The sequence below is a fragment of the Tachypleus tridentatus genome, chromosome 1 (genome assembly GCF_004210375.1).
Source record: "Tachypleus tridentatus isolate NWPU-2018 chromosome 1, ASM421037v1, whole genome shotgun sequence".
NCBI lineage: Eukaryota > Metazoa > Arthropoda > Merostomata > Xiphosura > Limulidae > Tachypleus > Tachypleus tridentatus.
This window is the reverse complement of record NC_134825.1, coordinates 152984377-152997496: the sequence shown is the minus strand read 5'-3', so window position 1 is coordinate 152997496 and position 13120 is coordinate 152984377. Positions and strand designations below refer to the sequence as shown.

The 13120-nt window shown below is 32.9% G+C and overlaps 1 protein-coding gene across 3 annotated transcripts in view; it reads left to right on the top strand.

The window, feature by feature from the left end:
- The window catches only part of Miga (mitoguardin), a 59438-nt gene that overhangs the window by 25335 nt on the left and 20983 nt on the right, over positions 1–13120 (top strand). For all 3 annotated transcript variants that reach the window (XM_076458962.1, XM_076458972.1, XM_076458968.1), the window contains exons 4-8: positions 23–199; positions 2562–2653; positions 5194–5409; positions 6275–6396; positions 12850–12922. In XM_076458962.1, coding sequence (XP_076315077.1) covers positions 23–199; positions 2562–2653; positions 5194–5409; positions 6275–6396; positions 12850–12922 — 680 coding nt within the window. The remainder of the gene's footprint in view (positions 1–22; positions 200–2561; positions 2654–5193; positions 5410–6274; positions 6397–12849; positions 12923–13120) is intronic.

Sequence of the window (13120 nt, the reverse complement as noted above, 5' to 3'; positions counted from 1 at the left end):
TAAAAAGGTTTTGTTATTTTAGAGATTCCTCATGGTAGGTCAAGTGTCAGTCCTGGTCCACAAAAAATACATCAACGACAAGGCTCAGTTGGTCTTTACCGGGATGATCAATCAGTTGCATCTACTGTAACTACAGCTTTAACATCAGACCATGGGAGGTTGGCAACACAACTCACTCCACAACAGTTTGGTGTGATGGGTAAGAAATACTTGATTTTGCATTTGAAATTTTCTTGCAGGTTATTGTTAGTATGGAACTTTTAGTTTAGATATTTCATTCACAAAATAAAAGTTTGAGATGAATTTACAATATAAAAGCATTTAAATCCATTTTAAAGATTTAATATGTGTACTTCAAGAGAGTTACATTTATACATTATTGTAGGTTACCAAAGAATTCCAAAATAGTTTTTCATTACACTAAGTTGTGTTGTACACATAGTTTTGGACTTGATTTTTAAACTCTCAAAGTTTTTATCAGGTTGTTTCTTTACATTTAAGGTGTGTAGGATAACATGTGAACCTGAATAGATTATTTTAGGGTGTGTGATGTTTTCATTACATTCACTTTTTGATTATTTATTCACTGGTATTATTTTTAATCTGTATTTAACTTTTTCTCAGCTTTGGTTAATTGTGTTATGAACTGTCTTAATAGCAAGGTCTGTAGATATTCTCCTCCTGATAGTTTCCTGGATTTTATCTCATCAATCACTATACCTGACCATATTTCTTGTGACTATTGCCTTTAGAAGATACTTTGTAGGCTAGTTTGTTTATGTCTCTGAATATTTTTGTATTTATATCTTGCAAATGTTGAGGTTCCATCTGCTTTGTGTGCTTACATCTCATTTTCTGTGGAGGATTTTATTAAAGACAGATTTGCTTTTCATGTTTCACTCATTTTATTCCAGAATTTGTTTGATCCCATTATTTTCACAAAAATGTGATTCATTAATCCTCAGAGTTTTGTTCATGTACCCCATTGCTTTTTTTTTCCAGTGTTGTTTTCACTTATCCTGTGGTACCTTTAAAACATTTGGTTTGATATGTGTCCTTTTGTCTCTAGCTAATTTGTATGGTAAGACTATTGACTGGACATGTGTGGCACAGGTGACGTTAAACAATAAATTTGTCAAACTCACAAGAGAACCTCCTTTATCAAATCTACAACAGTTCTATTAGCAGGATATTAATCTCTTTAATAATAGGATGAAAGCTACAACCATGAGAGGTTTACACCAAAGCTCAGAGGGAATGAGAATGGTGGAAGACAAAGGTACTGTATATTATAGCTAGGAAAAGTAAAAGACAGGTAATCTGTAGGACAGTACTTAGCCACTAACAACATCTGTAAAAGAGCTTTAATCTACCTCCTGTGAGGTCACCAGTCTTCTCATGGAAAATGAGCACCTGTTGGCTCAACCCTTATTACCTCGTACACAACTCAACTGAATTTTAATTTCAAGGTTTTCCTTCCTTTTTGTCCATTATGTTGTTGTTTCTAACATATACACTTGCAGATGGATTTTGCAGGAGATTACATTGTTTATTGTTATATTTTCAATATCTGTAAATCTCCTTTTGGATGTTCCCAGAATCTTCACTTCCCGCTTATTTGATGCTAATAATTTTTCTCGATTATGATGTGGAATATTACCTCATTGCAATTTTATTGGTTTTGGGACTGAAATATAAACTCCAGAACAATGCTCTATTGCTCTGTATTCTTCACTTTGAATGTAACTTCTCTGTTGACATATTCAGAGTGTTCATCAGGACTATCTTCAAATTTGAGTAGAATGCATCATTACTAAATTCCTTTATCCCTATTCTTATGAATGTGGAAAATCTGACCACAACATGAAAGATGTTTTTGAGAATTTGAGTTTCACATTCTTGTGTTCAGTGGGAAAGTGAGCTCACTATCTATTTAAAATTACAGATCTGTACCTAAAAATACATAGATTTTCACAAGTGTAGTAAAATTCATTTAAGTACTTTCTGTGAGATATGATCATATTTACCATCTTCATCATGACAGGTTGTCTTTAAAAACAGTAACCTCACACACACATATATACCTATGATGATCCTACTACATATGAAGATACATTGTACAGGTAGAGAAGTTTCTTGTGAACTAAAAGGAATTACATTTGAAAAATTCATTCTGTCATAAGACAGCATGGGAAAACCCATTTCACAATAAATGGTATATATCATAATCCATTAAATGCAAAGTTTGCATTTACTGTAAATTATTTCTTAGTTGACAGAAATTTCTGTATAATTTGTAATATTGTGCTCGTCACTTTGTGGTTGTATGTGTATTTTTTGTTTTGGTTTTTCATATAAGAGTGGCATTCAAATCCCATTATTTATTATGACATGAATACCCCAAGAATTGTCAGCAGGTGATGTTAGTTGCCCTCTCTCTCTACTTTATAAGTTCAAAATTAAAGATCGCTAGAGCAGATAGCTTATGTAATTTCACTTGAAACTCAACTAATAAGCAAAAACAATATTTACTAAGTTATAGCCATTCATATATTATTTAGGTATGGAAGCTTTGGAGACAGCCATTGGTTATTGGGAAGATGCTCTAGCTGCTTATGTTCCTTCTGGTGGACAAACTCAACTTGCTTTGACAGTAAGTACAGCACAGAAATTTGCTATTTAACATGAAGATTTTACATAAATGGAATGCAAATTGTCGCATGCTTATAACTGTCAATATGCATATGTTTTAATTGGAAACATTGTCTGCATCTAACAATGTTGTTGTAGACAGAAGGAGTTTTGATTCACTTTTATGTCAACCAGAACATGCTGGTTATGTTATAGTGGTAAAGTTGTGTGTGATATTTTGAGTGTATGGCTGAGTTAAGTGAAACAGTGAATGCATAATTAGCACTTTCTTTTTGTTCTTCCTGAACTTACATAAAACATTTATGTATGCTATAATACATAAATGTTCTTGAATGAATTTGAAAGTTTGTGACACATTTAACTTCCATTCAATAAATGTGTAAGATTGAAATGATAATGACTCTTCAATAAAACCAGTCTTTGTTATACATGAAAAAAATTATAATAGTTTTCACATCAGTTTTGAATTTGAGTTGAAAGTAAGAGTATTTGTTCTGATGTAAAAACTTCTAAAATTGCAAGAGTAAAAAAAGTTGTAAATTTATGATTTGTTGCTTTATAGGTAGAATGAACTGTTGTTGGAAATTATGTGTTGTATGTTGTGAAATAGAATATTAATTTATTTTGTAAAACATAGTGGAGTAAAAAATTAAGAGTAGTTGTTGGGGAGCTTAGGTTTCATTGCAATCTATTTTATATTTGGATTTAAAATATTGCATATGGTGTGATGCAATGGCAAGATTTGTTAGGTTATATATTGATTTATATACTTTCTTTATCCAAGACATATACTAAGTGTTGTTTAGTGAGGATTTTGGAACAAAGTCATGTATTAACTATAAATATTTCATAGTCACAGTAATAAAATTTTTTACATGTGAAATGTATTCACTATACAAAGAAATTGTATGAAGAATATGCCTATTCTTTATTTATGCACTAAATGAAATGGTAGGTTAATGGTTTAATTGTTCATTTGTAAAAGATGAATATTTGAATTGTGTTCTACATTAACCCTCTTGCTATTGGTAAGCCAAAATGCATGTTGACTTTATTAGATAATTATATTTAAAATTTAATTAAACTACTTTGTCATCATTGTATATGAATCAACTTGGCTTAAAAATATAGTTAATAATTCAAGTTTTAATATTATATAGGTGTTAATTTTACAAGGAAATATTTAAAAATATTTTTAATATTTTTCCATTGTTTGAGAATTGTGACAATTGGTTTCTGGTTCTTTCCTCTAGCTAATTTGCTTACTGTTCATTTAATAAGTAGGGAATTTAATGGAGATATAGAATATAATATAGGCATTACTGAGGCAAAGCTTAATTTTTATAGTCTATGATCTTGTTTGTTTACAGTACCATTAACTGGAAAATCAGACCCACTTGTTGCAACTACCTGTCATAACTTGTGTTTCATAAGTTATCAATAGTTCACTCTGACATTTTATACATATTATTTATAAACAATTAAAATCCAGTTTTAATCTATAAAAGTATGTATTATGTTACACTGTTTATTTCACTTTCAGTTTGAAAAAATTTTCTTGTATTTATATTGACAAGTTTAGCCAAATTTTGAAATGGTATTACATCATAGTTTAGAAAGTCAGATAAATTATGATAGTTATTGCACATTGCCTGCTTTTTACGTTATTATTCTGTGTCATAAGTGCATTATGTAATTAAATATTTCTTAGTGTAATTAAATATTTCTTAGTGTACTAATACCATTAGTATGAAAAAAGTAAGTTTATCTTTTGTCAACAGTTGATAATAAAATTATAAGGTAAGTATTATATTTCATGTGCATTCTTTATTTATTATCATAGAAGTAACTAAAATGTAAAAATTGGATGCTTATTACATTGTCGTGAGGTATGCTCAGAAACAGCTTGTATATTACATAATTCAGTACATTAACTTGAGCTACTTGATTGCTGAGGGATTTACAACTTATGTGGCAGTGTTACTAGTTAGACACTAGTCAAAGGGCAATAAAATGACAAAATTTAATCATAAACAGATGTATATTGTTACAAGGTGTAAGCTATTTAAGTTTAATAACTATAGTTTCCTGTTACAATTTGCAAACATTCTACGAAGGAAAAGAGTAATTTAGATTTATTTCTTATTTTCTTATTGTGATACAAGGTTGATCAAATTTACCAGGCCAGTATAGAGCTAGGTTAGAGAAAATAAGAGAAGATAGAAGATGAAGTTTTTCTGAAAACAAAACAAAACACTTGACATTTATTTAGGAGGTATTAAATACGTTTTTAATGTTTTGAATGGTTTTATCGGTTTTTATTTTGGTTATTAGATTAGTAACTCAAGTACCAGTAAGAATAAATGAACTTTCAGTTATATACACAATATGTACTTAATATAACACATTGCTATATGCTTGTAAGCACACCAACTTTATAATGATGTCAGACATTTCATATTTGCATTAAATGTTATTCTTGTGTGCATTTTTTTAAGTAAGTTTGGTAAGCTGTTTGAAGGATATTTTATTCAATGATAGGATCCAGATGAAGGCAAGTTTACACATCAGTTGGAGAAAGTTGTAGAAGAAGCTTACAAACTGCAAGACTTATGTAGCCAGCTATTTCTCTATGAAAGTTCTGTTCTTTTTCGGGCAGATTCTGTGACATCAGAGAGGCCATCAGAATACTATGGGGACAGAAGAACTTTGATAAGTGCTTCATCAGCAGACAGCTTTGTGTCTGCACACTCAGAGGTGAGTACAAATTTACACTTGTGTTACTAAACTTCTTATTTTGTTTAAAATAGGTTATAAATATTACCATAGAGAGCATAACTGAACGTGAAAGCTGTAAACATGCAGTTACAAAGTAATCTTGTTGCTACGATACTTCAAGGTTTCCATGAAGGTTTGTATAAGTGAGGTGTTGTGAACAGTTTTCAAAATGTTAATAGAATAAAGACAAATGTGTCAATAACTCTTCACATGGTAATGTGTTTGAAATGGTTAAATTAAAATTTGACCTTCTAACATTTTCTTTGTAGTAGAATTCATTAAAAGAATAGGTAGATTGGATTTGTAATAATGACAGAATTTAACACTTTTTGTTTTTTAATTATGATCACAATCTAAGAAAATGTACTCATATCAGGATGAAAGGATATCCATTTCTTGATAAGACAGCACCAGGGAATATTGAATAATGACTAAAGCAATCCTTTTATAACCCATCAGGATTAAAGAATGTCCATTTCTTGATAAGACAGCACCACGGAATATTGAATAATGACTAAAGCAATCCTTTTATATCCCAAAGGTGCAAGAATGTTTGAGGTTATATCTTGTTAACCATAAACAAGAAAACATTCATAATGAAACTTAGTCCATAGTCTTGGAATTGTTCAAGCCTTTTAAATCAATGTGTATTTTCTGTACATCATATTTTATGCTTTTGTGTAATATAAAATTTTAAATTCAGTATGAGACTTAGAAATTTTTTTTAAAATACCATTATTATGTATTGAAAACATTAATAATTTATTCAACTTTACAAACTAGTTTATAAGGGAAAAAAAAGTAATTGTATTTAAGATTGAGTAATCATGTTCTTTTTCTTAAGGTGGCAGACATATCAGACTTTGATGAGTTTATGGAATCTGGTGTTGACCTACAACATTTGGCACTTTACCAGACAGGTCTAAAGCAGTTTGAGAGTGGAAACATTCCTTATCGAATTTTAAGGTTTGTATGAATTGTACATGTCTCAGTGAGCATTTGCTCTTTTACAGTAGACTTGTTATAATGTACAAGAGTTTGTTTACACATTTACATATGTTAATTATTTATACTATAACTTTTGATGCAGTATGTGCGTGTTCACAAAACTTGGTCGGCTTTTAATACAAAATTATAAGTTTTTTTGTGCATAGAAAATCAAATTTTTCAATGAAATATTTGTATTAAAGATTTGTTTGTGAAAATATCTAGTTTATTTTGTTACTAGTTTGAGTGCAAAGTGATTTCATGTTATGATTAAAAAACTATTTTTCATCCCAAAATTCTCAAATATTATATCTGTGATCTGTGAAGCCTCCTAAGCACATTTCAAATTATTTGTATTTTCAAGATGGTTAGTATGGATATTAAAACATTTATTAAAATAAAGTACAGAACAACTATTTAGAACAAATATCTAGTTTATTTTGTTACTAGTTTGAGTGCAAAGTGATTTCATGTTATGATTAAAAAACTATTTTTCATCCCAAAATTCTCAAATATTATATCTGTGATCTGTGAAACCTCCTAAGCACATTTCAAATTATTTGTATTTTCAAGATGGTTAGTATGGATATTAAAACATTTATTAAAATAAAGTACAGAACAACTTTTTGACCTTAGGTCATTTTCAGGTTGTTCTCTGCTGGTACAGCAGTAAGTCTATGGATTTACAACACTAAAATCAATGGTTCAATTACCCTCAGTGGACTCAGCAGATAGCCTGAATTGTCTTTGCTATAAGAAAACACACCTCTTCCTGTTAACCTGAAGTGATCCATTGTTCAGCAGATGTGTGTCCCCTTCTTTTCTTCACATTGGCATATTTGTTTTCTTTAGCTTTGCAATTCCATATGTAGTTGCTTTTTAGGGATGTCCTTCTATCACATATGCAGTTATCTGATTCTTATTTGCATTATTTTCGTCTTACTCCTTTTCTGCATTAATCTTCTTTGGAGTTTTACTGATTCTTTAGAGCCTTGTTTGGAGGAAACATTTCACATTTCTCGACTATTTCTTTTGTTTCCTTTCTCAATCTGCTTCTGTTCCTGTTTTTTGACCTTCAATTTCTTCTCCTCTACCTGTACCAGGTTCCCATATTTTGGATTCTAGCTGTCTCGTTTCCCATTGTTGTCTTTTCAGACATCAGTATCATTGATGATTACCCCTGAGGTTTAGGCTTGGTAGGGGTACAGTTGTCTGATTTGTTCATCTGTGGCATCCTATCACTGCAGATTGCTGGGTTCTTTTGGTGTTAGCAGATGGTTTAATTATTTATTTTTCTTCTCCTCATCCATTATCTTCAGTTCTGATTTCTTTCCATCCTCCGTGGGGCTCACTTTTTTGCCAGCATCCCTCTGGGACAGTTTTGGATCTCTTGCAGAAAAATACTATGGAACAGGTGTCTCTTCCTTCTCTGGGGTTTATTCCCATCTATTTATTGTTTTCATGAAGACAGAGGATTGACATCTGATTATTGATCACTTTGACTTAAAACACAACATTGACCTCCCTCATTTTACTTCAAGTCTTTTGATAATCAGGGTAGATGTCTCGGATGCTTATCTTCACATCCCTATTTTTCCTACTCCAGATGCTATGTTCAGTTTGCTGATTGGTGTCAAGTGTTTCAAGTCCATGCTCTTCTTTTTAGTCAAGCTTTGGTTCTATACATCCTTTATCCCATAGTCAGGGTCTTTGCCAGTCATATTCACAACTTTATACTGTGATTTTACTATTACAGGGATAACTAGTGTTTTTTGGTTCCTTCCCAGCAAGCCACCATTATTCCAATTGTGCTTTTTTGTTTTTCTTCTGAAAATGTCTACTTTGTGAGAGGGAATTATTAATTCACTTTTACTTCCCTTTCATCTGTTGCTCATTTTTCTTTCTTATCTGAGCTCAGATATCTTCTTTGTACCGTGTGGACTTTTAATTGTTATGTTTAATTGTTATGTTGTTCCCATTCCCAACTTCTGATTTCTTGAAACTCCTCTTCCTAAAATATATCTACAGTAACCGTTATTGGTTGGCTTTGCAACTCTTTTGTCTGGCTTATGCTTCTTTGACCGAAGATTCTTGTTGCATCTTTGAAGTTTTTCACCAAATCTATCAGCTCATCCTTTCTTCTGGCAGCTCACTTTTGTTGTATGGACAGTAAAAGAGGTCATGTTGGCTGGCAGTTGCTCTACATCTCACACTTTTGTTGCACATTACCTGCTTAATTTGGTCATCTCTTTCTCATTGAGATATTCTTTGCCACCTGTTACAATTTTCCATATCCCATAAAATTTCTGAATGGGTGAGCTCTAATTTTTATCTCTTACCTTTGCTGTGGCCTCGTTTTACATCCTTGGATCCTGCTTTGTTTCCTTTCTGGGTATGTTTAACATTAAATCTGCACTATCAAACTTTTACAGCTTTTAATGCCTTCTGATGAGCTGGGTGTTCCACAAGACCTCTTGAGGGTTTCTCATGGTTAGTTGCTTCATAAATAAGGTACATTCCAGACTGTATAGATACATGGACTATCGTAAGTAAAGCACTGTTGTAATTGCTATTCATTCCTTTATTTTTAATTGTATAAACTGGGACTAGCTTAATTTTCAAAATAAGGTTTTTGTGGTCACCCGTTGCACAGCCTTGATTAAAGCGTTGCATTCCTCCAGACTTCCCGTCATTTTTTGGCCCCTTCTTCTTTCTAGTGGAGTAAGAAAGTCATTGCCAGTTATTAGGGTGGTGAACTGTGAAGACTTTGTTCTGATTGTGGCAAATTTTACTCAATCAACAGAAGGGCAGTGATGTTTTGTTGGTGTAGGTGATAAGTTCTCTCCTCCCTCTGTGGACTTCTGTTGCTGTTGGTTTTGAATTGATGAATCTGCCACATGCAGTTGTTCATCTTTCCAGCTGATTTTTTCCCAACCTATTACTGCATAGAAGCTGATACCAGTGCAGCTTGGTGTTGGATTGATATAGGACCAGACAGTAAAAGTACTCACATATATGGTTGGTAGGACCCTCCTTTTACCACTGACTAAACAAAAATTTTAGCTGTTTCCTGGTTTTGGATTAAAGCTAATCCACCACATTTGCATTGTCCTTTTCTACCATTGCCTGAGTGTTTACTTCCTGGGTGGTCTTGTGTTGGCTGTGTACTGGATTTTGTACACACGTGCTCAGCCTGAGTTGTTGGAATGGAAGTTGCTTTTCTCCTCAGCTTACTGGTCTTGAGATGATGATGATTCAGACCCTTCTTCTACCATAGACCAGGAAAAATATCCAATGCTGCCTAGTTTTGGACTGGAGTTAACCCATTGAGCATGGTCTGATTTGTTCTAACCACTCTACGACACCTGATGTGTCTATTTACAGATTAGACTTGGTTTATTTTTGCAAAACTTAGCTACACTTATCTTCACTGCAGTCAAAGAATATACCTAGGTATAGATGAGGCACAGTCTCCCACAAGTGTGACCCTATATTTTAGGGTTTCACACTCTTATAAGTTCTCTTCAAATATTTTCTAGGTACCTTTTGCCCATGCCCCTTCATAATTTCAATGTGGAATTCTAGCTATTACATCAGAGGAGGGAAGTATTCATCAGTAATGCGTTTTTAGTGTTGGAAAGTGTTAACATCAGGTTTTGAGAGTTTGAAGCAGGTGATCTGAAATTAAAGTGAAAAAATATATATATATTGCTGGCCAAAATCTTAAGGCCAATGAACATAAAGAAAATATATACATTTTGCATTGTTAGACTCAACCACTTATTTGAGTAGAGCTTTGAAAGATGAAAATAAGAAAAGGGAAATAAAAAACCTTTTAGCATTTAATAGGGAAAATGTGAACACTATGAAATTAGCCTAATACTAGCTGGTCAAAAGTTTAAGACCAAACTGAAACGAATTGTTAATCGGTAAACACATAACAAAATTTAGTCATTTGTGTTTAAGCATTAACGTTGTTGACATCTCCCACTGACATCTTCTGTGTTACATTGGGTAAAAACGTGGCAAAGGCTAAAAAGTTGACATAGTTTGAACGTGGCAGAATTGTCGAGCTGCAAAAGCAAGGTCTCTCTCAACATGCCATCGCTGGTGAGATTGGACATAGTAAAACTGGTTTTGTAAATTTATTAAAAGACTCTGAGGGATATGGAAAGAGAATTTCAAGTGGTCAGCCCAAGAAAATTTCGCCTGCATTGAGCAGGAGGATTCAACGAGTTGTCCGGCAAGACAACAGCCAATCGTCGAACCAGATTAAGGCCCTTATGGACATAGAATGCAGTTTGAGAACAATAAGACGGCATCTACGAGAGAAAGGCTTTAAAAACTGTAAATGTTTTCAAAGGCCACGCCTCCTTCCACACCACTAAACAGCTTGGTTAAAATTTGCTGAGAAGCACCAAACATGGGACATAGAAAAGTGGACAAAGGTTTTGTTCTCTGATGAGAAAAAATTTAACCTGGATGGTCAAGATGGATTTCAACGTTACTGGCATGATAAGGATATCCAACCGGACACAGTGGAGGGGAGGTTTCATCAGGATCTGGGGTGCTTTCTCCTTTCATGGAACAATGGAGCTTCAGGTTATAAAGGAGCATCAAACAGCAGCTATCTACATTGGCATGTTGGAGAGAGCATCCTTATTGACCAAAAGCCCTTGCTTGTGTGGAAATTACTGGATCTTTCAGCAGGACAATGCTGCAATCCATAATGCCCCCAGGACAAAGGACTTTTTCATGGCAAATAACGTGATTCTTTTGGACCATTCAGTGTGTTCGCCTGAACTGAACTCCATTGAAAATGTTTAGGGGTGGATGGCAAGGGAAGTCTATAGAAATGGATGTCAATTCCAAACAGTGCATGATCTTCATGAAGCCATCTTCACCACTTATAATAATATTCCAGCCAGCCTTCTGCAAACGCTTATATCGACCATGCCAAAGTGAATGTTTCAAGTTATTCACAATGATGGCTGTGCAACTCACTATTGAGACCTCTTGTTGGGCATTTCCTACCCTGTTTAGGACTTCTTTTTGGTATGGTCTTCAATTTTTGACCAGTTAGTATTTTGGCTAATTTCATAGTGTTCACATTTTCCCTATTAAATGCCAAAAGTTTTTTTTTTCCCTTTTCTTATTTTCATCTTTTGAAGCTCTACTCAAATAAGTGGTTGAGTCTAACAATGCAAAATGTATATTTTTTCTTTATGCTCATTGGCCTTAAGAGTTGGGCCAGCAGTGTATAAGATTTAAAAGTTTGAAGCTCAATAACAAAATATTAAAATATACTTATTATACTTGTTGGATCTTAGTTTTTAATCTTTTGTAGGAATTAGTGATCTATAAGGTATGAACTTTTATGGGGTATTGTGCCAAACCTGAACAAACTTAAAGTCTTTTGAGGATAAAAAACACCAAGATATGACTGTTAATTGAATTTATATACCCATGTAATTGTAGACTTTGAAAGGCAGGTGTCAAAAACACCTTTATGTGTTTTACTTGCATGCAAACCTTAGAATGTTTTTTATCTTCCTAGTTTTACAAACAGAAGCTTAAGAAGTATTGCAATTTTATATATGGTATGTGAAGTTTGACTTTAAAGCTTATGGAAAAGTTATAAATGGTAGATAAACCAGTGATAAATGATACTGCATAGTAACTGTTGCAAACTACTATCAAGGTTTAATGTTATTCATATATGTGGTAGAAGGCTGTTGAGTAGTTGCCTTGCCTCTACTCAGTAGCTCAAAATTAAGCATTGTGGCAGGTAGACTTAGTAGCTTTGTAATGAACACAAAGTGCAAATACATGTTACACATTTTTATGAAAAAGTTAATACTGTGGTATTCACATAGCTTTCCCAGAGAAGAGACAGCTAAGTTTCACTAACTGGAGACTTGGAGAATGCTGGTCTACAGAGTATACCATTGTGTACTTAATTCTCCAACCTTTAACTGAAATTGTCAAAAATAAAATCAAAACTGAAACAGTGATGTTTCTTAACAGAACAAAATCACAATACAACACAGAACAAGGGCAAGTGTTTTGAGTTGGGTGTGAAACTGCTTTGGCAGGTAATTAAACCTTTATTCAGTTCTCTTACCAGCTCAGTGTGCTCTTCCCTTTAAGTTGCACTAAAATAAAATATACCCTTAAGTTAAATAAAGTTAAGAGATTCTGTTTTTACATCAGCATACAACAGACATTTTTTTCAGCAGTGTGTCTTTCAGTAAAGATATTTTAGAAACTAAAAATATATATACTTTAAAATGTGATATTCTTTTGAATGTTGCAAGTTTGAACAGATCCTTTTAAAATACAGCCTGTAAAATATATATTTTCAGATATTAGTTTTAAAATTACTTTAATTCACTAAGAATGGGTTTTTAACAAATGTGTTGTGTATTTTAGGACAGAAGCTATGAACTGTCAATCAGATATAGAATTCCTTGCTAAAGTGCACTGTCTCAGACTTGGGTTTCAGGTTGGTATAGTTTTTTTAGTACAGTATACTTTTGACTTTAATTATTTATATGAATGACGAAATAAATTTTCTACATGCAGATTGGAGATTTTAGAAAACTTCACTGAAATACAATTTTCCTGTTTTTTCCCACACGCACAGAGGAACGTGTATATTTCATATTATTCTTATGTTTACAGAGGGCAGTATTTATCGTGA